This window comes from Glycine max, chromosome 13 (genome assembly GCF_000004515.6).
Source record: "Glycine max cultivar Williams 82 chromosome 13, Glycine_max_v4.0, whole genome shotgun sequence".
NCBI lineage: Eukaryota > Viridiplantae > Streptophyta > Magnoliopsida > Fabales > Fabaceae > Glycine > Glycine max.
The window spans coordinates 43,495,111-43,517,642 of NC_038249.2; the positions used below are offsets into that span (position 1 = coordinate 43,495,111).

Below are 22,532 nucleotides of genomic sequence, written 5' to 3' on the forward strand. Positions count from 1 at the left end.
ATTCTTAATGCTATTTGAAACTGAGTCCTTACTTAAACAATTGTATGACTATAAATTTAAATCGATTTGTAACTAAATGAATCTCCTGAAAACAGTTGAGACACACAGGGCAGCCTTTGTTGGTAGCATCAGTGATGTGGTGTTCCCATGATTTTGGAGTCAGTTTTCACAACCTTGGGACTTTTTGAGCTTCTGTTGTCCCCTTCCATTTATTTTCAAATTACTCTGGAGCCTGCTAGATCTATTTAGAAACCATAAATTCATTTATCAATAAACTTACCTTCTTACACAGTATAGATCCATATGCCATATCAATCTTATTGTAGGAAAGATATTTTGGGAAGCACAGCTTCTGTTTATAACTACGTTTACCCTCGCAAAATACAATTATCTGAATTATCTGATCTAGGAGTTGCAGGAGTAAGCCAACAGTTTTTCAGGATAAAAAATGATGGGTACATTTTTTGTTCAGAACTTTCCACCGTTTGAGCAATTTGTAGATTTTCACGTTCCTTAGTCTCCTGTGGTTATCAATGTTTCTTGTGAAAATCAAGACTAGCGCAAAACAGAAAATATATATAATAAAAAAGGAAAAAATCAAGAATGCAGCTAGAGTGTTCAGACGTGTATAGTTTTCTTTGAAGCGGAATTGTTTTGCTGGGCAAAACAAATACTTTTACGCTGCAATGAACTCCAATTCACCCTTTGTCTTGATTAATTTTAAGCTTTGTTTCAACTGACTCCTTTACTTTGTCGTGCGTAAGAGTTGTATTGGCAAAGCATTTGTATAAGTCGGAAGTGCAATGTTGAAATATAAAATGCGAGCAAGATAAATAATTAGTGCTCAATGAAATTGATGATTAAAATTATTTTCCAAGTAAAATGACTTATGTTTCAATAATTATATTCTAAAAACAAGTACAAGTAAAATTTAATATGAATATTTTAATCCAATGTAAAAATTGCTTCAAGTTGTTTCTTTTATAATTGCAAATGGAAGTTTTCACTGCATTACGAATCAATTACAAAGCCACAAAAGAGAAATCATATTAAAGACTACTACATTGTTTCAATTTCGTGAAAAGCTATAAATCTCGCTTCAGTGGTCCCTTCCGAAAATCTTGATTGTCAACAAAGACCTACAAAATTCATACAAAACGAATGTACCACATGCTTACCATTAACGAAAAGAAGGGACACGTTATTTTTTAACAAAAAAAAAGCGTAGATATATGACAATATCAATTGATCGTTAAGACAATGCTATTAGTATTTGTCTCCCCCAACGATGCTTCTATTTGCTAAAGCACAATTTCCATAACAGATACTAAATATTAGACTTGAATGGCAAAAAGATTGAATTCAATAATTAGATAAATATAAGCTGAGACATGAGATCCTCTTTTTATTAGCAAGTCATCAAACCATGACAGACTTCTTACTCTAAACACAAAATGCATCATCAGTTTAAATCGCTAGCCAGAACGAATTGGCCAAACGACAAAAATGGTGTATTTTTCTTTTAAAATTACCAAATGAGAACAAAATTTAAATTAACATCCAAAAAGGAAAAAGTCGTATGTATCTTACGACTTTGAGTACATAGTCATAATTTTTTTACAACTTTTAGTTTTTCTTTTCTTTTCTACTAATATCGTAAAAAAGTTTACGATTTCTATTTTTTTAAATATGAATTTGAAGTCGTAAATATTTTAATTTTTGTTTTAGAAGTCATAAATAATTTTTTAAATTAATTATTAATAAACTTAGTTTGTTTTCACTTTTATTTTTATTCAATATTTTTTATATTTTTGTATATTGTTTTACTTAATATTTTATATATTTTTTATATTATTTTTTATTTAATATTTTCTATATTTTTGTATATCATTTTATTTTATATATTTTATATTATTTTTTAAATATTTTTTTATTTTTTTACTAATGTTAAAGATTATTATTTATTTTTAAAATTAAAAAAATAATGTAAAAGAATTAAATTTAAATAATAATATATATGTGTATGACTTTTTAATATTAATAAAAAAAACAATATTTTAAAACAAATATGCGTTGTATATTTTAATATTTTTATTTAAATTTAAATCTTTTACATTATTTTCCAATTTATAAAATAAATAATAATCCTTAAAATTAAAAAAAAATATAAAATTATTAAATAAAATAATATAAAAAATATTAAATAAAAATAAAAATGAAAACAAACTAATTTCATTAATAATTAATTTTAAAAAAATTATTATGAATTTAAAAGTCACAAAATAATTTATAATTTCTAAAAAAAAATAGAAGTCGTAAATTTAGAAAATAAAAAATAAATAAAAGTAATATAAATTTACAATTTTGTATTCATAAGTCATATGGTATGCAAAGACTTTTTTTTTTGGATATTAATTTAAAATTTACTCCTATTTAATAATTTAGAAAAAAATAATTACACCTTTTAGTCGTTTAGCGGAACAAATTCCATGGAACTTGTTAGAAGTTGGGGCATTACATTCTTTTTTATTGTCTGATTAAACATCCTTCTTGATACCATGAGAAACTTCCAGGTTCCGGCTCTACATTTCACATCCATAATCGATGTACATTCAACTCTTTGGAAACATTTGTTTTCTTATACTCATAATTAGTCTAAACTGCAAAAAATATATTGTTAAATAAGTTATGCAAGTTCAGTTAAAGCAACCTCCAATAGGTTAAGCATATTTTATTTCATAGTTTACGACACTACAAATACAAACAGTATACTGTCGTCAATTTTCAGAAGTACTGGCACTAGGCAAATAAAATTTCAGTTTCAGCTCATGATTAATTAAACAATTTACATATTATTTCAGCTCATGATTCTACAATTAAACAAATAAAAATTAAGTCAACATAATTTTTTAAACAAAAAAGTAAATGCATTTTAAGTTTTTAACTAATCTGAATTGGCAGAGCATTGTATTGTATCAATCAATAGGAAGGTCATTTTGTCTCTGTTGATTTGGATGCTAATTAGTAGTATTGTTAATTTGATTTTGTAGTCTGAGTGCAAGTTTGGATAGCCACTAAAAATGATTATAGGGCCCAAACCACGATGAAAAATTGAGGTGGAAACAACTGTTTATTGCTTTGACTTTCAACATGGTTTTAGAATTAATTATGAAAATCTAATCCAAACATGCTAAACGGTTGAGTGCAAGGCTAACATTGGCTAATTTGATTTTAACTTATCTCGCGACAGCTAAAAATTGTATCATGTGTTGAGAATAAGTCCCACATCGCTAAATAGAGATGTTTTGAAAGAGTTTATAAGGGTTGTAGTTCAACTGAAAAATAACAGTGGATCATGAGGCGATGTGAGTGGGTCTACGCAATTTGCTAGACTCAGGAAAGTCCCCGGGCCACGACTGCAGAGATGCAGACTCGGAAACGGGTAACTTCGAGCTGGGACTTGTCTCGTTTCCTTTGAAGCGAGGGGCTGAGACACGTGTGGAGCCTTTGCGAGTCCCGCCGAAGACATTGGCCAATGTCACAGTCATTCACATGGTCTTTCCTGACTAACAGAACGGGGCTTACGCCCTCGTGATCCACCTTTTTCATATAAATTCTGCTAAAAAGTAACAACATATTTTTGAGCGTTTTATGTATGGCCTTTCATTCGTGTATCAATACTTAATACACTAGTAAAATGCTCTTATATTTGTCTTGTGACTCCGTCTTGGAATAAAGGATTGGGGTTTTCACAAGATGGTTAAGAGAAGAGTTTTAGAAATACGAATGATCCTCTCAGCAATCATGCAAAGAATTTGAGCTTTCAAACCATCCAAATAGAATAGAAATGAGCTCTAGTTATAGTGATACTATGCTTGTTCATATGATACACACCCCACATCATCTCAAAGTTTGGTTTCGAATCCGAAAAAAAAAGGGAATTAGGAAATATTTTTTTGGACAACCCTTTGATGATTCACTATGGATATTAGATAGCATTGCATGTTCTGCAAATTAGAGGCACATCGAAACAGATGAATTGAAAATCCTAGAAATATGGTGGAATATGTGGACTGAATGTTTTATATAAACACCAAACCAAAGAGGAAGACCTGCCATAAACCCTTATAACTATCATTTTTTTAATTGTCTGGTTAAACACCCTTCTTTTCACGGTGAGAGTTGAGATACATATCAGAACAATACACAACGGGCTAAGTAAGGAGACACAAATCAGAACAATATATACAAGTGATATGCAAAAGTGGGGAAGAAAACAGAGATTTGCACAAATGTGTATGCATCCCAAACATGATGAACAAGCTGAAAATTTCTTCTTTTCCTTTTACAGCATGTTTGCAGTAGGAAAAGATTGAACTGAAAACATGGTATACTACTCGGCACATTAAACATTAGGGGCGACAAAGTGGGGGAATCTGTCTCCACTTCCCTTATTTGCCGAAGGAAAATGAGACCCACCTCCTGGTATATATACAGTCAATAACATTTTTTATGGCTTGTTTGCTAAGAAGACAATTCCTCATTACAATTATAAAAATATTGTTCACACTCAAAAACTATGCATTTCCTTATAAAGCTAGTAAACAGAAATGAAAGATCAGAAGAAGCACAACTGTATCAGAAATCTACACTCTCAGTACATTATACATAGAGAACTCTCAATTTCGTTGGTCTTCTAGCCATCCTTGGAGGATGTAGATTTTGGAGCAGTGGTTGTTAACCACAGCAAGCTCCTCTGCACTTTCTGAAACAGCGACTTTGATCGTGTATTACACAAAGTGAAAGCAATTGCATCCAAATACCAATCACCTCGCCCCTTAAAACCCACAACACAGCCTCCATCTATCGAAAAAGTGAATAGAGTCCCTTCTTCAACTCCATATGGTCCAAAGGTTCTGTGGTTGCTCTTGAATGTCAATGACCGAATCACGGGGGTGCCTCCGCGAACAACTGGACAGTAGTGGCCGCTCACACTGACCAAGAACTCATCTGGGAATTGCAGCTTAATCTAGGATACATGAAAAAACCGAACACTTTTTTATATTTGTTTGGAATTTGATGAAATGGTGAAGCAAAGAGAAGTTTACCTCAGCTGTTTTGTTACCTCCAACTCCTCCATGTTTTTCAGCTGTGAAAGGCTTGCCATTCCTATCATAAACCACCTGAATTGAGTCTATGCAATGGCCATAAACAAGTTTGATTTCTCTCACCCCTGTGAAGATTCCATCATCCCAGCTATTTCCACCGTTGCCTCCCCATGGTCCCACTATTACATTCTTCTTCCTACTTTTTCCTTCCTACAAAAAATCTATTACCCTATTGGTTTAACTATGAAGAAACATATATAGAACATAAGCATACCTACACAACGATGGAAATTTAACAACAGCATATGCTAAACAGGCGATTTTCTACATCATGTATTTGGACAGGACGACTAGTTCTACAGCCCAATATTAAAGAACAAAAAATATTATAAAATTATAAACGACAGGGATTCATTGTGTTCTTTACCATAAGGCAACTTCCAAAGGGCAACTACCAAAGGGGGCGTGTACAAGATATTGGAAGAAACATCAATACGTTATGATAGCGCAGCTACTGATTGGAATGCAAAATGATGTTTATATAAGCAACAAATTAGTGACAATTGAACAATTTTAGAAGAATATCACTTTTGCTTTTCAATAAGCATATTAAGGAATTATACTAGACGAATCAGAACTACACATATCAAATCGCTCATTTCCGATTATAATTTGCAATATATTAGCTGGCCACCATTGTGAGCATGACAGATTCTCACGGGTTATATTCGATCAAGTTAAAAATATATTGTGTTCCTATAAACAAAGTATCCACTGAACCATAATTTGATATAACAGTAATCAAAAGGGGGAAAAAGAAAACGAATAAATTCCACAGTACAACTTTCTTTAAACAATTTTCTGTCAATCATTTGTAAATAAGTCTTCATGTCTCCATTTCATGTTGATGAGAATTCCAGCACAATCTAAGATTAGTAATTTGACACTCCAATGTTGTATACTCACTCTTCAACCAATTATACCACGTAGAAGTCCTTTGGTCTTCACTTACTTCAATGTCTTCAAACTTCACATCATTTAGGTCTTCAAACTTGACATCCTTCAGAAAGTGCCGCCAACATTTATTTTTGGAAGAACTATATATGCAACAGATTGGGTCCTCGCCTTTGTTCTTTATCATTTCATACACTAGCTGCAATTGTCATTTTTCCAGTTGATAATATCTTGCTTCATCATTGATGACATATTTAAATTCAACATGAATGTATGTATGAATTGGAAACAGAAAACAAACAAACAAACATATCTCTGGGAATTTACTTTCGGTGGGAGAAATTATAGATAGAGTCACTGGGTGCAATTTCCATAACAAACTATTCAGAGCATCATCAATACATGCTGATGAATTGATAATTTCACGGCCGAGGTCAGGCACTTGAGGCAATGTGACATTGTTCAAATCTTCATGAATAACAATATTCTGGATCAAGCAACCGGGTAATGAAAAATAAATGAGGCTACAGAGTGCTTTAGAAATGGAAATCCATCAAAGAAGACAACCAAATATGACTAGAATGTTAAAAGAAAAGTACCTTATTAGAATAGAGAACCAATTTAAAATCCTTGATGATTGAACTTTTGAATGAATGGTGTCATCCTAATCCAAATCTTGTCGCCATGTCCAACAACTGTATGTTCAGATTTAGGTACAAAAGAAAGCTTGGCGATCGGAAAGGGTGAATCTCAACCCAGGGCATAGTCTCACCCTTGCACACAAAAGACACAAGTGTTAGCTCGATTGGCAAGTACACCAATTCGTCCAAGTAGTAATTAAAATGCCTATTCCAGGCCTCCTACTGTGTAATTCTATAAAAAAATACACTCCAAAACATTGTAAATTAGTTAACTTTAGCATCTATTGAACAAAAACTCAAAAGAAGTTAAATTCCTAATGTTTTAACACAAAAGAAACAATAAAAGAGAGAAAAATTAGATAATTGCTATGTGATTAGGAGCCTCTACTAAAAAACACTCAATTTCTTGCATCCTTTTAAAGTGAACTTCTCAAGATGAGGATTTGAAATAATAATGATTCTACTCTTATTGTTGGACATACTTAAACCCACTTTTTCAAGTAAGGGAAAATTGGAGAACTGATTTTCACAAAAATCACAAGTCACTTGGGTATGCTCCAGTGTCAACCTTTTCAGAGACGTGCACCCCTCCAAACTAACCTTGCAGGGACTTGTTTTCTTGCCACAATACCAAAATGTGTCAAGATTTGGAGCACTGATCTCAACCTTCTTCAATTGATAGCAGTAGTGGATTTCTGCCCTTTTGAGTCGAATGAGATTTGAAACATGCAAATGCTTCAAACCGGAGCACTTTATGATTCTTAAATCCTCAATTGAATGACATCTGGAAATAAGATTTTGAATAAAGTTCTCAACCAAGGGAATTTTGCGCAGATAAAGCTTCTGAAGATAAGGGAGCATTATATTATTGCAAGTTCCCAGTTTGCAACCACTTAACCTTATGCCAGTCAATGTTTTGGAAGACAAGACAGTTTGTGGTAAAGTATAGCACTCACCATTCTTGATGCCAACATGGAGATCTAGTTCTTTGATGTTTCTGTAGAAAGCAATAGTTAGCCAAAGTTCCAGACATGGGGTATCTTCTAATAAGTCAAAGGAGGTCATGTGCAACACCGATTTCCGTATTTGCATTTTTTTTGCATTGCGGATAAGTAGAGAATTAGATACATAATTTCTAAACATCATCTCCTTATTACTGCTATCTTCAGGTCCAATTTTTGCAGCAAACTTTCTTTCATCGAAAATCAAAACAGAAAAAGAATGCCACAATTCTCTCCATCTCTTGGACAAAACACTGGTTCGGATTGCAATGTTCACGAAGGTGAGATAGAATGTGATGGATGACGTGATCAGGAAACAGCGAAATACGATCCATGGATTCATCAACAATTGGGTCCATTTGATCTGAATCTTTTTCTTTTTCGTTTTCTTTTTCCAACAAGCTTCATACTTTTCATACCAAAAAATACAGATTATGACCGATTTAACGTTCATTTTGTTTGACTAGCTAGAAACACGAAAAGGCAATTCATTGAGATTAAGACGATAATCACTAACAAGTCACTACTTAAGACACATAAGAACAAGAGATGGCAAAAAATCAACGCGTCTCAAGACACTCTAAGAAAAAGAAAGTTAAAGAATAAGGGTTAACATAAAAAATTCCATGAGATGAAAATGAATTCAATATATAAAACAAAAAGGTGCCGGATTGAAGGAATTAGATGAAATGAAATTTAGGAAATGGGGAAAGAAAGAAGGCTATTAGGCATACGCATAGGCATAGGGTAACGAAGCGGAACGTTAAACAGAGAAAATTAGTTTGATTGCGGGTAACGAAGCGAAACGTTAAACATGACCATGGCAGAGATTACGTGATCGCAGGGTTTTCATTTTTCAAAACGGAGGTGTCACAGAGAAAGAAAGAACGAACGAAGGGGTTTTAAGGAAATCGTAGTAGCAGCAGCAGCAAAACATAGTGCGCTCTGTATTGGGCTACTTAATGGGCCCATACATGGGCCGAAGCAAGGTTTAAAAGAAAAGTTGAAGGAATTTTAAATATGCTAATTAAATTTAGAGTTTGTTTGTCATCCAATCAACTTTTGAACTCTTGCGTATCATATTAATTAACATATTTGTGAGAATTATGAAGTAGTTCAATACAACTTTCCTTTTGAACGATAGTGTACAAAAATTTATTGTTGATAACTTTTTCGATAACAGAATCTATTTTTTTAAAAGTATTTATCATATATGTTAATTTATAATTAAATAGTAAAATAAAATTATTTTATATTGTAATGAATAACTTTTTTCTCTTAAATTTATTCATATAATATATTTATGATAAAAAAATTATTAAAAAACACACTTTATGGAGTGTGTGATGCGTAATGATATATATATATATATATATATATATATATATATATATATATATATATTGTTGAACTATGCATAATGACAATTGAACCTATCTCAATTAACATAATTCTGAAAATAACATCGATTTCTTTACCACTGAAAAAAAAAAAGTGAATAAATTAAAATAGTCAAGTGCTGTGACTTAGACCACCCGATTGGACGTCATTGGCCGCCCTTTCAAATCGACATGTTTATCATTTTCTAAATTGCTTTTTAGAAAACCATATCGTACCGTCCATACATTTTAATTTGTTTATTTTCGAGGTAAAAGAATGTAGTAGTACTCCTAAATTGTTTTCTACACAACCATACCATACCGTCCATAGTATACATAGTAATTTATTGAAATAATTACAGAAAAAATATTTATAAAATATAAAGGGTTGTTTTGACTGGAATTTAAGATATAAAAAAAATTAAACCCATCAAATTTTAATAGATTAATTTTATTTGAAAAATTCGATTAGTATAAACTGAACTAAACCAAGCCAATTTAAATTAGGTCGGTTTGATTTTAGATATCAAGTTAGAATTTTTTTAAAATTTTTGTACTTGCATAAATTAAATGTTACTAATATTTTAGTTTATAAATTATACAAGATAAGTATTTATTTATATATAATTATAATTTATGATAAATAAATGTTTAAATTTAAAAATTATATTATTACTACAAATTGTAATAAATACATACTTTTAAAATATAAATTAGTTTTTGACTTTATAATAAATGAATTTAGTTTTTATACAAGAATATTTTTAATTGTAATGAATACACAATTGAAAATCAAATATAAAAATAAAATAAAAGAAGAATAATTTGAGATGATTAAAAGAAATATATTTTCTTGGCTAATTATGAGGATAATATGCAAAGCACACACCTCCCAAAATTAGAAGAAAGAGTGTTATAATTATCTAATTAAGAGAACATGAGAGTAAAACTTTTACTATCTGCAGTCAAAAAAGTTTTACCATCCAAGTTAAAGATTTTAATTTACATTACAAGATATATATGAAATTTTAATATTATTATAGATTGCAACTTTTAATTTTTTTTTGCAATACTTTAGAAAGTGAATAAGTTCTTGATATTAATATGTTTTGATTCTCCTAAATTTGCGAATCCAAAACCTCACAAAAGAAGACATGAGATTGAGTTCATGAGCCGGATCGAGTTCGTTAATTGTTCCTCATACATGTGTCTATTTATTGTGCGGCCTCTGTTTCAGTTTATCATTAAGGTTATTGTTCCCACATTTAGGATTGTTAATTGTGATGTTATTTGGTAGCCGAAAGAGTCCATATTTACTTTAATAAGTGCCTCGGTGCCATTAGAAGAAGATCAAGTGTGCCTATGGACTGGTTGAAGACTTTTAACAGCTACACACCTTGGTCATTGCTGATTCTCAGTCTCATTTATTTTTTGATTCTCTTCCTTGTTATGCAATGTGACTACCGCATGACTTGTATTTCTCAGTTACTATTTGTTGATTGATTTTAGTTGTTTTGTTCATCCCAACGTGGGAATACAAAATTTTCCCGCATTCATTTTGGAATTATTTTTCATGAATTGTGATATGCATGCACATCAGATGCATAGGTTCTAATCGTGTCGTAAATGGATCAAATATTTACTCTTTTGCCCACAAAGTTTTCCTACTATGGTAAAGGGTCCTTTTTAGTGTCAAAATGTTTTTGTTACAAATGAATCGGACATTTATCTTTATGTTGAAGGATCTTCTAACGTGATTCCTTGTCAAATCCTTTGATGCGTGCATTTGAAAATAGGGGAGATTCCTGCAAAAGACACTCCAAGCTCAAGTCAGGATTTGACTTAAAGTTGTTAGTGATATCTGTGAATGTTTTAACATGAATTAGTCCTCTTACATGAAAAGTTCACCTTTTTTATACTGACCTTACTGGACTTAGGGTCTATGGACTTGTATATCTTGATTATCAGGTGAATAATACATTTTTTAATCATGCTTAAACACTTCTAATCACAGGTCGAATGATACATGTCATCCACATATGTTAAAGATCGAGACGTATGGTACGAAATATGTAGATACATGATAAAAAAAATGATTTAGATGAATACATGACCGAAGGAGATACTTGATTTAAATGTATTAGGTATCCCTTCAACCTGAATATTTTTTCCGATATAGGTTTTGTTAAATGTTTAAATCTTATGTGAGTTTAAAGACTTTCATATCCAATATAACATATTCTAAAAATTAAGGATTTTTTAGAGGAAAAATGAATAAATATCACGTGTAACAAGAGAAAATTTAAATTGTCCGTATGATTTTATTTTTTTATTATATCATTTTATTCATTGATACTACTACATAATATAAAGAAAAATTCTTTAACAAAAAAAGGTGCTTTACAAAAAAATAAATATAAAGAAAGGATAAATTCTAAATAATTAAATACTACTAAATCTTTATTACATTTACACTGACAAAGTCGCAGTACATATAAAGTAAAGTCGATCCTGAAAAAAACAAAGTACTTTTAAAAAAATTTCCTAACAAAATTCTATAAAAATGGCTAAAATGTTATCATACTTAATAATATATATTATAATATAATATATGTTGTAGAATAAGAACAACAACACTACTCCTACTGCAAAGTTTGGTGAGTTGTGTAATTTTGTTTGTTCATCTTGTGTTGTTCACTGTTCTTTCCCAGACCCACCTCAAAGTTGAAAGCAGCCATGGGTTTTTTCTTGAAATGGGTCAACTTGTTTGTCTTTTTTCATTTCCTTGCTGCAACACCCATCTTCTCAGATTCCTCCTCCAGCTCAAATGCAATCGCCACCACCAAGTTCCTTGATTTAGCCAAGGATCCTCGGGTTTTTGATTGGATGGTTGGTATCAGGAGGAAGATTCATGAGAATCCAGAACTGGGTTATGAGGAATTTGAGACCAGTAAGCTGATTAGAGCTGAATTGGATAAACTGGGCATCTCATATAAACACCCAGTTGCAGTCACGGGTGTTGTTGGCTTCATAGGGACTGGACTTCCTCCTTTTGTTGCATTAAGAGCTGACATGGATGCTCTTCCTATGCAGGTCTATATGATTTCTATATATTCTTCTTTCTTTCCATTTACTGTTACCATGTGCTTGTAATTGTGTCAGGGTTCTAGCTTTTCAATTATTATTATTATTTATCGTTATCCGAGTGCTGGATCAACTGATTTGAAGTTGTTCTAACTTAATTATTAGTAGGTCTCGGATTCGAGTCCCTTGACTGTGATAAATACTTGAAGGAAGAACTTTCCTACATGTGCATGCAGTGATTCTGCACAACTCGAACATGATTTCCTTCCATGGAGGATACCTGTAGTCTATACCAAAAAACTTATTATTGTTATGAAATCCATCCATTTGAGTTTGATTAAAAACTAATGCTTTGCCTCTAATCAAATTTTCATTATTAGCCCTCCTACCCTTTTCCAGTTTATGGGTTATATTTCTAAGAGCTACACTGTTTCGGCTATATTTTGTTGATTTATTTTGCTTCTTTAACCTTAGGAAATGGTGGAGTGGGAGCACAAGAGTAAAGTACCTGGAAAGATGCATGCATGCGGTCATGATGCTCATGTTGCCATGCTTCTTGGTGCTGCAAAGATCCTCAAAGAGCATGAAAATGAGATACGAGTATGGTCCTTTGCTTCATAGTTTATACATATAAAACTTGTTGTTTTACTTTTTTGTTTTTTTAAAAAAAAATGTTATACTGCTTTCATTTTGCCATCTCGACAATACTATGAGATTTGACTCCTCTAAAATGATTAGTTTCCCTTAAGGAGAAAAGTGAGACATTTCAGCCTTTAATGAGAAAATCAACAGAATAGATAAATTTTAACAAATTTATAATTGGTCTTGCATGCACTTGTAAATTGTAATACCGGCAGTTGGTTTTTTTGTTTAGCAGTTGAGATTCCTTACTTTTCCATCCAAGGTTGTGACTCTTCTGATGGTTATGTAGTTTTGCTGTTAAAAATTTTTCTGCCTTTTCATTTTTATTGTAATCATGTCAAAGTCAAACATGACTTCTGATTCAGACATTGGCAAACTGCTACCGGTTATGACTGCTCATTAGGCCAACTTTGTGTGTTACAAACTTTCAATCATCCTATCATCCGGCTTACAAATTTAGTCTTAAAAACATAATGCATCTGTGTGTAATTGTAACGAAAACATAATCTAGAAGAAGACTGGAAAAGGAAAATAGTTGGCCACTATATCATCTACTATTGCAAGACAGTTACTTCAGCTTACTACTTTTTTTTAAATTGTGTTTTCCTATTGTTTTAGTCCTCTTATGGATCCTTTATATCATTCCTTAATTTATCTCTATAGGGAACTGTTGTTCTTGTTTTTCAACCAGCAGAAGAAGGAGGTGGAGGGGCTAAGAAAATTTTAGATGCTGGAGTCTTGGAAAACATCTCTGCCATATTCGGATTGCATATTGCACCTACCTATCCTATAGGTGAAGTGGCCTCTAGGTCGGGTCCCATATTTGCAGGAAGCGGCTTCTTTGAAGCAACAATAAATGGCAGGGGAGGCCATGCTGCTATCCCTCAGCACTCTATAGACCCAATATTGGCAGCTTCCAATGTGATTGTTAGTTTACAGCATATTGTTTCTCGCGAGGCCGATCCTCTGGACTCCCAGGTAAACTTATTTCATTTCAATCTTTCCCTTTCTGCCTTAGATACTCATCTATTCTTGGTTTATCCTTGCCTTACGGTCCAAGACCATTCAGTTTGTACCATACTTTGAATCCATGACTACCAGAGTGGCCAGCCTGTCTTGTATATGCTCAGTGGGCATAAAAAACAACTAATGGAAGCAGGAAAGTTAAGCTGAGTGTTAGCTATCAAACCACTATCATTAGCAATTCTTAGTTTCTCTTGCTTTCTTCGACTCACTCTTTTTTGTTATCTACACATGGTTTGGAAGTATCAGTGCCACTCCCACCTTTTTGACTTTACTTAATTTGAGACCTTACACTTTTTTATCATTATGAGTCATTAAAAGCTTCTTTGTATGCTTGTGGGTCTTGGACATTGATATGTTATCAGAGAATAGAGATTCTCACAACTTATACAATAATTAGTTCAACGCACACTGCCTTGCCTACCATGTAGATTGGTTAAACATACTACAGTATTATCTCTTTAAATGATTATTGAATATGATAAAGCCTTGTTTCCATAAATAATTCATTTTTTAAGGAGATAATCTTGGTTGTCTTCCTAACATAAAGAATATCCCCACAGGTCGTCACTGTAGGAAAATTTCAGGGAGGTGGTGCTTTCAATGTTATTCCAGACTCTGTTGCAATTGGTGGCACCTTCCGAGCTTTTTCAAAAGAAAGCTTCATGCAACTGAGACAGAGGATTGAACAGGTCTGTTGTGAGGATTCATTTATACACTTGAAAACCATTTTTTTTTCTTTGTTAACTCACAATTATTTATTTGTTGCAACAATGTGTTTTATTCTTATTTGTTGCTGTGCAAACTGTTAATTGACAAACCCCAAAATAGATGCATGGATCATGGTAGAGATTCCGCATATAACAAAATTTGTTGGGCAGTTTGCAAAGTCTTTGCGTTTATCTCTCTTAATGTGTACTTGTATGGTGAAAAAGTTGCACTAGAGGATTCAAATAATGGATTACTGAAATTCAGGGACCTAAATTCTTGTGGGGTGTTTTTTATTTTTTTTAAATTGCTACTGTGCAAGCAGATTAATAAATTACTGTCTGAATAAAACGATTCATAAATTACTGCCAGGTAAATAGGGTCAAAATCTTGCAGACTTTTTTTCTTTTGTTGTCAAACTTATTTGGTTTGTGTTGCAACCAAGAAATGATTGTACTCTTGTTGTAGTTTTCACTGCAATCCTATTAGGGGCTAAGGCTGATTCATTTATGTAGGTTATCACTGGGCAAGCTGCAGTGCAGAGATGCAATGCAACGGTCAACTTTCTTGACGACGAGAAACCTTTCTTCCCTCCTACAGTAAACAATGGTGACTTGCATGAGTACTTTAAAAGTGTTGCTGGGAGTTTGCTTGGCGTCAATAATGTTAAGGACATGCAACCATTGATGGGATCTGAGGACTTTGCATTCTATCAAGAGGTTTTTCCGGGATACTTCTTCCTCCTTGGAATGGAGAATGTCTCTATTGAACATCTTGAATCTCCACACTCTCCATATTTCAAAATCAATGAGGACGCACTTCCTTATGGAGCTGCACTTCATGCATCATTAGCTAGCAGCTATCTTCTCAAATTAAATCAGGACATACCAGTAGTGGAGGGGAAACATCACGATGAATTATAGTTTACAACGCAGATTGTTGAAAGCCCTTGTTGGGTTATTTGTAGGTGCAATCACGACGTAGTGAGGCATTGGTTGGTTACATCCTTAGTGCTAAATGTATTGCATTCAAATTAAAATAAATCCATAGTGCTTCCACATTATAATCATTAACCCTGTTTATCTAGGGTACAAATCAAATGGGAAAGAACAGACAACTTTTTATTTTGATAGTATTTTCTACAATTTCAAAGTCACTCAACTATTATAGAATTCTACTCTAAGTTGAAATAGAACAGAAAGACACAGTACAATGAGATGATTCCTTTGCAAGAACTGTGGGGGATAGTCTGATGATGGGAATCCCAAAACATTGAAACACCTGTTCAGCTATGCCTAAATTTGCCTGCTAGTCGAATAAAATGTGGTTTATGTTCAATGTCCTAGACACGTGAGCAAGGCAGTTTCTGAAAACGGCGACTTAGCTTATAAATAAATTAGCATGATGCTGCAATTAGCACAAGATTCATCCCATAAACCATGCGGTTATATGAAAATATTCGTGAATAGGAAGCTGTAAAGACTTGTCTTCTAAAATATTCTTGAAGAAATCCTGGTTAATGTCATCTGTTCCAAAGGTAGCCAGATGAATATCATCCTTTGATTAGTCCACAAATCCAAGGCAATAGTGCTAGTCAACATTTTCCGTTAGAAACTTAAGATAGTACTGTGAGACCGTAGTAGTATTTTTTTTATTCTTGATCTAGAATTCTAAGGGCTAAAATGTAAGAATGGTGCTTAACCTATTTTGGTTTTAAATTGATACTTAATTTTTAAAAGTTTTAAAATGGTTCCTTTATTTAATTATTGAGATGCTTGTCATTTTGAAATACTTTACATTTTCAATTTTCATACATAATTTTAGAATTTTTTTAATTGATTCAAGACATAAAATTTGTTTCATTAGATTCACATGCGTAATACCCTAGATGAGTTACACTAAAATAAGAGAGATCCAGCTGATGTTGTGCAGGTATAATACTATACAATTGAATATAATTTAAAGGAATTAATTAGAAATATTTATATCAACAAGATAACATATACTTTTTGGTAATTCATCACTTAAAAACTTCATAGTTAAGTGTGTTTGACTTGGAGTAGTTATAAGATGTGTGATCTTCTAGAAAGTTTTCTAGAAAAAACGTGTGAATAAAACAAAGGACTACCTAAGGAGGATTCTGACGAATGAGGAGTTGAGTGAGGTATCACCGTGAAGTGTCGGATAAAGTGTGAGCCATTAGAAGTTGATGATCATGAGTGTTACAAATGATATTAGAGCTGACCTCTCTTCTAATACGGTGTGGTTCAAGGATGAATTAGGCGAAAGTTGGTGAGCATGTAACACTTTGGATGAATCACACCAGGAAGAGAGGGATTCATATTATACAATCGAGAATAACTTAAATGAATTAATTGACACTACCTATACCAATAAGATGTACATACTTTTTGGTAGCTCATCACTTAAAAAATTTCATAATTAAACGTGTTTGACTTAAAATAATTATGAGATGAATGACCTTTTAAGAAATTTAACAAAAAAACGTGTGAGTGAAAACAAAACACACAAAAAATCTTGTGTTTGTTTGTGAGGATAATATTACCTAAAGTCTTAAAAAATATTACCTACAAAAGATTCTGATCAAATTTTGACCAACAAAGAATTAAGTGTGAACGGTCATAAGTTGAGTTGGGAGAAGTTCACAATCAAGAAAGTTACAACTTAAAAAATATGAGGAGTATACTTTTAATTTGCTGTCAGTTTTTGATTGCCCATCTATTTGGTCGTTTCTTGGTCACCGTAAGAGCTTGCATCGAGGCCATCTATTTTTTTCAAAATAGATCGAACGGTCTAAAAGAACTCAGGCATGGTACCAACCCTATTTAAGTCATGCATAGTAGAATTCATCAAAAAAGAAAGCCATACAAGAAATATTCTTTTAGCCAACAGTGGATTTCATACGTGAGCTACGTACCCTAATTCTGATCTGAGAACCAAGAACACAGAGTCTTGGGAGAAAACCCCTTACAATCGCTGAACTTGAAAAACCCTAGCACACTATTTCCTCTTCCGTAAACTCCACGTTTCTCCACCGCTCCATGCCTTGTCATTTTTCACCGCTTGTCCAGTCGGAACCTCTAGCACTATTTCATCTCCCTCTTCCGTAAACTCCACGTTTCTCCCGCTCCATCACCGAAAGACATAACGGATCAACAATTGCTGGATCGTCAAGGTATCGCACATACTGAGAACCCAGAACCCAGAACCCTAGAGTCTTGGGAGAAAAATCCTTACAATCATTGAGAAGTAGCAAGACCCTAGCACAACGAAACAGAAGGGATTCAATAAATTTTCGTTTGCGCCTTTCCCAAAGTTTGAACTTCCACATCCATCTCGTTAAGATTTAATGTTAGTTTGATGCTTTCCCGTGTTCTGATAGTGTGTTTGATGCGTTTTCAATCTACCTTGCAGCTTGCAGCAAAACTAGTGCTTCAGTTTCTAACTCCTTTGCTCCGAGTAAGTTTTCTAAATGTATTTTCTCTTGTTACAATTTGATAGAACAAATAATTTTTTTACTAGTTAATGATATTGTTATCACAATTTGATATAACAGATCATGGGACTAAAACTAAAATGCGCCTATTGTGTTCGCTTTGGGCATATATGCGGGCCAGTCTGCCTGCACCGCAATTACTTATCCGATCTACATAAAGATATGCCTCGGCGAACATATGTTATTCTCCCATGGTGAAGCAATTCGCAGCATTGCTGTCGTACCCCATCCACACATATCACTAAAATGTGGGTGAATCTCATGGTATGGCACAATCACATATTGAGATTGCTTAGTTAAAAAATTCAAATGTAAACCATCAACGTAACATGAGTAGCCCAACGAACATGCACAAACCAACACTCCCCTTGCCTCCTCTGCAGTCACATCTTGATTTCCTAGAGAAGATCTTAATTAAATTTGAAAAGAGGGATAATACTAACTAACCATTGATCTCCCGAACTCTAGGAAATTCAAAAGTAAGATATATGAGAATTGCATAACTCAGAAGAAAAACCAAACATAAAATTATTCATACAAATGAAATTAAAAAAAAAAAAAAGACAGAACGAAAGGAAAAAAGTTGTTAGGCTTGAAACATTGGTTGTCATAGAATATGCATCATAAAGGAAGATAAACAAAATTGGCGTGATTCTATAGAGAAAAGTGAATTAGAGAGAAAAATAAAGCAAGACAAAGCAATAATACAATGAAATAATTGATTGAAGCATCAAATAATACCTTCACTCCTTCAATAGAACAATTCACTGACATAAAATTAGCGTTATGAGCAAAAACTCAAGGCAAAGAGAGTTTCATAAAAAGAAACAAGAGAATGCTAGTGATGAATATTGAATAACATTATTTTATATGCAGATGACTTATAGGTATCATGGTTATCATGAGCAGCAAACATATACTGATCGCAACGTTAAAAGTGAATGAATGAGTCTCTAAATTTAAAGCCATGAAATCTCTTTCATGCACAATGACACTTTCCAACAAAATCGACTTCGGCTAATGTATCCCGACATTTCTTCCTTTCTGGTATCACAAGACATTAACAAATCTTCATCTTGAACTTTCAAGAAAAAAAAGAGGAGAAATGAAGCACAAAAAACGGAATATGGAAATAACCCCCCACATAATTAATAAAACTTATCCTTAACAAATCAACAAAATCAAATGCAAAAATATGACATGTATAATAAATATTGACAAAAAAGAATTAAATTAGTAGAAGAAGAGAAATTTCAAGAATCCAAACCCGTTTAAACAATACCCAGAAGAAGAGAAGAAGAAAAAAAACAAATAAAACACATTCAAACGAAAGTAATAGAAAAAAAAGAGGAAAATAATAAAGCGAAGCGAAGACTCACTTTAGCGAAAGATCGAAGATCAAAGCATCAAAGCAGTGGGCATTTGTAGATCCAAAATATTGTAGCGAAAGATCGAAGATCAAAGCATCAAAGCAGTGGGCATTTGTAGATCCAAAATATTGTAGAGTTTCAAGTCAAAACATAAGGTGCATGCACATTGGAAATTGAATTTTTATTATTAAGGTTTAGGTGACTTAAATATAAAGTGAAAGATTGAATTTTACTAGATAAACCTTAGTTGAATGGATGTATTAAAAATTATTTTTGTTTCAACTTTCAAGAGAGCTTATTTATTATAGTTGATGACAATCTTCACTATAAATAAAGAAAAAAATTAGTGGAGAAACATAACACACGAAGAGCGAGTGTGTGAGAAGGGAGATTATGAAACAAAGTCACTTTGTTGAGAGAAAAATATCTTTGTGTGAAAGTGTTATCATTTCTTGTAATCATTGAATGAGGTACTCGGGTCTATAGAGTGATACACTATTTGAGGTGAGTTACAATCTTGTAATTATTTTTGTGATAGTGAAATAGTTTTTTGAAATGATTCCGTGAACGTAAGCAAGAGGTGTCGAACCATGTTAAATTTTTGTGTTTGTTAATATTTTTCTATTGTGTAATCTTTATTGTGTTTTCACAATCCTTTGTGTTTGTGAGTGTGAGTAATTTTATTTGTGAGAGCATTGATTATCCAACAAATATTGACAAAAAAGGGAGAGGAAGAAAAGATTGACAAACATATGTAAGGCTTTGAAAGAGTGAATTAGAGGCAAAATGTGTAAATGAGATCAATTCTACATAGAAAAAATGTTAGGAACCACAACTAAGAGTCAACGGTTATTCATGGGTGGCGACAATATTGATATTGTGATTTGTAACATGAATAAGAGAAGTTTGTAGTTACACACAAGTAGTTAAAGGAAAGAATAATAGATGATAATTTTCTAATTAATTTAAGGATAAAAACATCAAATGAAATATGTATATTAAAAGGAAATATTCTCTTTATATATTGTTATAGATGTTGAAAATAATTTTCATAAAATTTTATTTAGATCATTTACAAATCACCTAGAATAATTTTTAGCTTCCCATCCAGTTCCATAGTTCTAATGACAACCCTGGAACAAAATAAGTGCATATCACATAGCTAAAAAAAAAACTTGAGCATGGGGCATGACTTGAGTGACTTGGTGCACATTAGAATCCCCAAATTCTAAGCACTTTGATATTTAGGATAAATAGTCACTTTTGTCTCTAAATGTGTAATTAATTAATAAATGTATCTCTGAAAGATGAAAATATAAAATTTAGCCCCCGAAAATGTAAAAAGTGCGACAAATATATCTGACAGTTAACTTCTAATAAAATAACCTACGTGACATAGAGGGATAAATTTTTCATTGAGATGATTGTCAATGTGATCATCTCTAATTGTCAGCATATGAACATATTTGTCATATAATATTTTTTTGATTTTTTTTATTCCAATTCTGTTGAACAATGCGTCCCTGAAAGTTGAAAATACAAACTTTAGTTCTTGAAAGCATGAAAGGTGCAACAAATATATCCAAACATTAATAGTAGATTGTGACTAATTATTATAATTTTAAAAAAATTATAATGATTGCGACAATTTTTAACACTCGTAAATTAAATTGAGTCTAAAAGAAAAAAAATACTCATTTTATAAATCATAAATAATTTTTTTACACTCCCATGTTTGATGAAAGGTTCAAGTAAAAAAAATACTTATTGTAAAACATTATAGTTAAATTAGATCCATGAATAATTTTTAGGAAAAATTATAATTGCAATGATACTTTTAATTTGTAAAAAATACTTACCTCCTTTGGAATAATTTTTTTAAGGTTATGATTTTTTAAATGATCAGTCAATAAAAAATAATTGTGTAAGATTTTAAAAAAATAATTTAAAAATCAACAAACTTTTATTATTATGATTTGCAATTTGATGTAACTGCATATATAATAGACAATCATATTTTATTATGAAAAATTTATAAAAAATAATAATTAAATAAATAGTGTTTGATTAAACAGAAACCATAATTTTCTTATTATTTTATAATAATTTTTTTTCCTATTTTGATAGCATTTATTCAAGAATTAACATCTAAAAGATTAAATTTCTTTTGTAGTTAAAGAAAAGTAAGAAGAATTCCCCAAAATAATAAAAATTCACTTCCATTGGTAATATTTTATGTATGTCTCAACCGTTGATGAAACTTGAAAACACTCACCAGTGTGATATAGCTCTCCCAAAATTTTGTTGCAATCGTTGTAAATTTTTTAAAATTATAATAATTAGTCATAATCTATTATTAACGTTCGGATATATTTGTCGTATTTTTTACACTTTTGGAGACTAGATTTTATATTATTTTCATCTTTTAGGGTCGCATTTGCTAGCAAAGTGAGAAGACGAGAAGTCAAAAAAATATTATATGACAAATATGTTTCTATGCTAGTAATTAGAGATGACCAAACAAATTCATCTCTATGTGTCAATGTAGATTATTTTATTAACAGTGGATACGAAAGTCACATATATTTATCGTAATTTTTACACTTTTGGAAACTAAATTTAATATTTATATTTTTTAAACATTTGTCAATAAATTATACATTTATAAAGAAAAGTGATTATTTAACCTCATATTTATTAATGGTTAAATTACTCATTTGATTCCTATAATTTGATGATTTTTACCTTTTTAGTTCTTATAATTTAAAAATGATATTTTTAATTCATATAGTTTACATTTTAATTATCTTTTAGTTCTTGTAGTTTAAAAGTGTTTTTTTAGTGATTATAGTTTGTATTTTAAGTCTTTTTTAATTTTTGTAATTTGAAAACAATAGGAAATAAAAAAGTAAGAATCATGAATTAAAAAAATCACTTTCAAAACTAAAGGGACTAAAAAAGAATTAAAATATAAATTATAATAAAAAAAACCACTTTTAAATTATAAAAATTAAAAAAATAAGAAATATAAAACTATAAAGATTAATGAGTAATTTAACTTTTATTAATTTATGAGAGCTAAAAACCTATCGTCCAACTCCAATC

General features: G+C 31.7%; 2 protein-coding genes across 4 annotated transcripts; one reads left to right on the forward strand and one right to left on the reverse strand.

Annotated features, from left to right (window-relative positions):
* Nucleotides 1-4,315: 4,315 nt before the first annotated feature.
* Nucleotides 4,316-8,600, reverse strand: LOC100306436 (jacalin-related lectin 19). 3 transcript variants are annotated; one of them, XM_041008556.1, is made up of 5 exons: nt 7,660-7,768; nt 6,662-6,835; nt 5,536-6,549; nt 5,109-5,318; nt 4,316-5,029 (listed from the first exon to the last, which is right to left on the reverse strand). In XM_041008556.1, the coding sequence occupies exons 3-5, from the start codon at nt 5,536-5,538 to the stop codon at nt 4,697-4,699; spliced, it is 546 nt and encodes a 181-aa protein (XP_040864490.1). In that variant the 5' UTR covers nt 5,539-6,549; nt 6,662-6,835; nt 7,660-7,768; the 3' UTR covers nt 4,316-4,696. The 3 variants fall into 3 exon arrangements, 2 of the variants coding, with proteins under 2 accessions (XP_040864490.1, XP_006595102.1); XM_006595039.4 differs by lacking the exon at nt 7,660-7,768 and having other exon boundaries at nt 6,662-6,933; XR_005888035.1 differs by lacking the exons at nt 4,316-5,029; nt 5,109-5,318 and having other exon boundaries at nt 5,912-6,549; nt 7,304-8,600.
* Nucleotides 8,601-11,694: 3,094 nt separating this feature from the next.
* On the forward strand, nt 11,695-15,668 carry LOC100794121 (IAA-amino acid hydrolase ILR1-like 4). The gene is made up of 5 exons (XM_003543564.5): nt 11,695-12,176; nt 12,642-12,767; nt 13,473-13,787; nt 14,396-14,524; nt 15,056-15,668. The coding sequence occupies exons 1-5, from the start codon at nt 11,820-11,822 to the stop codon at nt 15,461-15,463; spliced, it is 1,335 nt and encodes a 444-aa protein (XP_003543612.1). The 5' UTR covers nt 11,695-11,819; the 3' UTR covers nt 15,464-15,668.
* Nucleotides 15,669-22,532: the final 6,864 nt, after the last annotated feature.